The 5,093-nt window shown below is 42.6% G+C and overlaps 1 protein-coding gene across 1 annotated transcript; it reads right to left on the bottom strand.

The window, feature by feature from the left end:
• Positions 1 to 1,555: 1,555 nt before the first annotated feature.
• Positions 1,556 to 2,909, bottom strand: LOC143104405 (guanylin-like). The gene is made up of 3 exons (XM_076268458.1): positions 2,838 to 2,909; positions 2,288 to 2,486; positions 1,556 to 1,783 (listed from the first exon to the last, which is right to left on the bottom strand). Exons 1-3 carry the CDS (start codon positions 2,907 to 2,909, stop codon positions 1,725 to 1,727), a joined length of 330 nt encoding a protein of 109 aa, XP_076124573.1. The 3' UTR covers positions 1,556 to 1,724.
• Between the last annotated feature and the right edge of the window lie 2,184 nt (positions 2,910 to 5,093).

Here is a 5,093-nt window from a genome sequence, read left to right as displayed (position 1 = left end):
GGCAGTTTAGAAATGGGCCTATAATTTTTCAAATCAATGGGATCAAGGGAAGGTTTTTTCAGGAGAGGTTGCACAATAGCGTGTTTAAAGCCAGAGGGTACTACTCCATTAGCCAGGGAGCTATTAATGATGCTTAAGATAAAAGGGCAAATAGCCGCAAAAGCTTCTTTGAAAAGGTGAGATGGAAGAATATCAGAGTGGCAAGAAGAGGGCTTCATATGAGAGACCACGTCTGACAACTGTGAGGAAGAGACTGGTTGGAATTGTTAGAGGCGGCAAACTACAGACTGATACAAAGCAGGATCAGAAATTGAGGATGTGATATGAGACTTTATGTTGTCAATTTTGTCAATAAAGAAATTGAGAAACATCTCACAGGTTTCTGTTGTAGCAGGAAGAGAGGACATTGTAGTAGGAGGATTTATGATTTTATTAATTGTGTTAAACAACACTTTTGGTCTGTGAGCATTATTGTGAATAAGCTCAGCATAGAAAGCTGCCTTTGCTGCTTTGACAGTGATTTGATAAGCCTTAAGAGAATCTCTAAATATATCATAGGAGACCTGTAGTTTATCTTTTTTCCATTTTCGCTCTGCTTTCCTACAAGCCTTTCTGAGCGAACAGGTAGTGGAATTTAGCCAAGGAGTAGGGAGTCAACAAGTAAATAACACATTGAGAAGTGTGAGAGTGAGTTAGTCTGGAGCGGATGTTTCACTGCGGTGGTCGTCAGGGAAGGAGGGATATCGAGGCAGATCTTTAGGTCCAGATTTTACATGGCGAGGGCTTGCTTCTCCTGGTCAGCTGGTGGGTGGGAGAGGATTTAATTAGCAGCCAGTGCAGGCCACGAATGCACATATCTCACACACATCCAATGGCATCACCCTAGCTCTCAGGAAACAGAGATGGCTGTGATGTTGATAAATGCTATCACGGGTTAAGAATGTCTTCTGTCTACCAAACCAGATGAGCTGAACTCATTGGTGTGGAGAATTAATGTCCTGTAGCACTGGAAGCACTGGCTGGGGTGGCTACTGAACCCATTGACATTTCTGATTAGAAAGTCAAACATGCAAGCTACAGTACTTACACACACACTCTCTTGTGATTTACAACAGGAGAGGCTTGTAAATGTCAAGAGGGGTTTTTCACGTCAGTTTAAATCAAATATTGGATTAGAGATACTGTATATTAGGCCCCATTGTTGCTGCAGTTATTATGAGATATATAAATGTAGATATGAATCATGCATTTTAGTTGTTAATGCTTTTTGATAATGCACAATTGGCACATATTACTTGAAAAGCAGTTTATTAAACACAAAAGGCAGAGATGAACGTACAAAACAGTAAACAACGCTGTAGAAAAATACTTGTAAATTAAATAAACTATATTAGCTTGTAACAAAACAAAAGAAACAAAAACAAAAAGTGGTGTCCTGAACTTGCCGTGAAAGAGTAACAGTTTCTAAGCAGTTTTGCCCTAAATTTAGGATCTGCGGTGTTTCTTCGCTTAAATATGAATTCAGCAACTGCTCCCTTACTTTGGCTTTGGTGACGATAAGTAAATAACACATTGAGAAGTGTGAGAGTGAATGTGTCTGGAGCGGATGTTTCGCTGCGGTGGTCGTCAGGGAAGTAGGGATATCGAGGCAGATCTTTAGGTCCAGATTGTACATGGCGAGGGCTTGCTTCTCCTGGTCAGCCGGTGGGTGTGAGAGGATTTAATTAGCAGCCAGTGCAGGCCACGAATGCACATATCTCACACACATCCATTGGCACAGCACCTGGAGAGAACCACACACACACACACACACATATAGGGGTTATTCAACAGAAGAACTTTAAGAGCTTATGGATTATTTATGGATTTAAGCGTGTTAACAACGTGCACCTCTCCTGAGAGTACATTCTCTCCTAACACCTCTGATAACTAAAACCTGCCTAACTCACACTCACACTCCTTTTATAGTAGTACATCTTCTAAATATATCTTTTGAATACATCAGCCTTATAAATGCTATTTCATGATTATACCATCATTTATAGCCTCGTAATACGCATGTCATTGAAATAAAAACGTAATAATACTAAATATGTAAAAATAATTTCTATAATAATAATAATAATATATTTAACAGAGTTTAATTCTTAGAATGACATTGTACATGTCTTTCACTTGGTACTTTAACTCACGCCTGATTCTACAGTAGCTGCACTTAATTCTCTACATGCCACATAATCTCATCTGTAGCCCAACACACACACATAGTTTTTCCCCCATTACTCACTCAGTCTGGCGAGTCGCATGGCGGCTCCTTCCTGCTGGCACAAGGAGACAAACTCCTGGGGCAGCGTCGGGTGAGCGCAGACAGCGCTGTAGCCGGTCTTGTACACACGGGGGCTTGCCTTCATGGTCTTCCCGGCAAGCGGCGCTGCCAACTCCTGGAGCACCCTGACCGATTCGAGAGAGAAGCTGTCACCGCCATCCTGAGGGGATAGAAAATGAGCTTGACTGAGATGGCCGTTCATTTGCTGGCTCTCTTGCCAGGGGATGTACCCATCTGTCTGTGTCATACAAGCCAACATTTATTACACATTGCTGCAAGCTGAGCGGGAGTTATCAAGCAGTGGCTTTCTGAATGGCAAGAGGCCATGAGGTGCGCTATTTGTATTCTGACCACAATCAACTTGTGGCAAAATTAGGATGCAAGAAGAGCGGTTACTGTGGTTCAGTACTGACCACGCAGCTTAATAGGCCACTAATCTAACATTTATGACAGATGAAAGAGACCTCATTGATTGTAGGCTACTCAAAAAGTTTGAGTGCAAGGCACTTACGTTGACTTGGACTGCGTCTGATGCCAGGAAGAGTGCAGCGATCAGGAGAGAGACGGCAAAGATGGTCTTCATGTTGTTGTTTTTTCGGGAGTCTAGCGGTGTCCTTGTTCCTTTCTGATGAAGAGGCTCCTGAAGTGTTGTCACTGTTGGTGTCTGCCTCTAACACTGGCCTCCAGTCTCCTTTTAAAGGGATTTGTGTGTCGCAGAAACCTTCTTTGATTGGTTATCGTGGTTTTTCTTTCACAGGTTAATGAGTAATGGGGAAACCAATTTCACAACGCCATAAAAGGGGATTCATAAATTCACTGTGACCTCATCCACTGTCTGACTTTTTTTTTATGGACACTCCTCAATAGGGTTTGCCATGAAGAGTTTCACACTCAGTGGATTAGGTTAATTTGTAATAAGGGCCCTAGAGCGAAATGGAGCATGTACTGTATGGGTTTCATCTTTTTAACATTTGAAAACATTGGTTCAAAAACATTGCAGTGCCAATTAATTATTAAACACCTGGGAAAAGAAACCTTTATCTCCTTAGCTAAGGTACATAACACAGACCCAACACAAAAGCAATATGTACAGTCTCAATATATTTGCTGACAATGTATGACCCCATCAGGTCAGTCAACTAGTTTACAATGACAGTTTGTATTAATTTTGTTTTGAGTAGGAACAGTAGGGAGACACTACCACAGACACTACCAAAGGCACCAGGAAAGGGCACCTCAAAGGTTACTTCATTACCCTGCTGATATAGTTCAACGCTCAATTACGTTGAGACAAATGCAATGTTACAAATGTAATATAAAAGTGGTTTGTGTTGCTATTATGGTGTCCTTTTAGAAGGTTAGCAGAGAGCTAATGTGATGGCCTGCTTGAAGTCCTGCTGAGTATCATTACACTATCCGCTCTGCCTTAAAGGTACACTATGCAAGATTTTCACTTACGAAGCCAATTTGATGGTAAACGAACTTGTAATAGGCAAATCGTTTACTTAGCATAGCTATACAGCGGGTAGCCGAGAAAAACAGCCATGCAACTTCAAGAACAACGGCCCGACAAATCTGGGGTGGTGCAGCATCAAGATGAACAACACCTTCAGCACGTAGAATAAGATACATAACAGCTGAATATTTAAACAGTCTTTGGCGTATGCCCTCTTCTGTAGACTGGTAAGCAGTACGGGGATATCGGATCCTGCCGATAGACCGTGACAGGGGTGAGGAGCATACCCCCCCGCCATAAGCTTGAGAGAGGGACCAACTGGTGGCGGTGGGGTGGTGGTGAAGATGTCGAAGTCGGCTTACTGAATGTAGAAGGAGGTGAGTTAGACAGAAGTTTTTAAGAAGAGCATGCACTTCCTATTGGTTTGTAGTAGGCTAATTGAATGAATGGGAGGCGTAGGTAATGCGACTGAATCGACTGTGATTGGCTAGGAAATTAATGGATCACGTGGCGAGTTAACTTGCTAGTAGTGCTTCTCCTAAACTGTGACTGGTTAGCAAGTTATGAACAGAATATGTGACTATGAGTCGTCCATGTAGAACTTTGCTAAAGCTACCAATTCCTCGGACTATGTCTGTGGCTTTCAACAAGCCTGTATCAATTTGCTTCGCTCCTTCAGAGTGGGGAGGGGTCTGAGGACTTTGTGCCCTGTTTGAGACACGCTGGAGAGTGCGTGGCACTGAATGCGCTCCTCTGCGCACTCCCCCGGAGTGTGAGGTTTCCCAATTACAGCTCATGCGACTGAGACGCTCGGCGGCTGGCGCCTTTGGTGTGCCTAGCATCTCATGTATGCAGTGAACATGGGTGAAAACACATCCATATTTATCAGAAGATTCATAGAAATTCACAAACATCTGCATATTCAGCTTATGCACTCCCATTATACATGTACATGTATATGCATATTCAGTGGATGAGACAGTGTTCTGGGAGAGGAGTGATTGAAAACCGACAGGAATGCACTGAGATTTCTTGCATTGATGAAATTCTCAGTGGAGTAGGCTTTCATTGTTCTATAGCCTTTGATTGCCTTATGGGATTTGATTGGAGAGTCTACTGATCGCTGTTTTCTAATTCCCAGGGTTTCTCATCTTAGATTCAAGGCCATGCCGCAACAAACTAGCCTGGCCCCATCTTCTTTCAGGGAGATGTACTCTGGAACCTCATAGTTTATAACTGTTTCCCTCTGACAAGAAAAATGTCAGGCCAATCAGCGATGAGAGAACATCAATAAATGCAGTTGGAAAATTT

The sequence above is a fragment of the Alosa pseudoharengus genome, unplaced genomic scaffold (assembly GCF_046254945.1).
Source record: "Alosa pseudoharengus isolate Yale_2024_CS ecotype anadromous, Long Island Sound unplaced genomic scaffold, YU_APseudo_1.1 YU_APseudo_1.1_scf_5, whole genome shotgun sequence".
Classification (NCBI taxonomy): domain Eukaryota; kingdom Metazoa; phylum Chordata; class Actinopteri; order Clupeiformes; family Clupeidae; genus Alosa; species Alosa pseudoharengus.
Note: the sequence above shows the minus strand (reverse complement) of the source record. Positions and strands in the feature narration are given on the sequence as shown.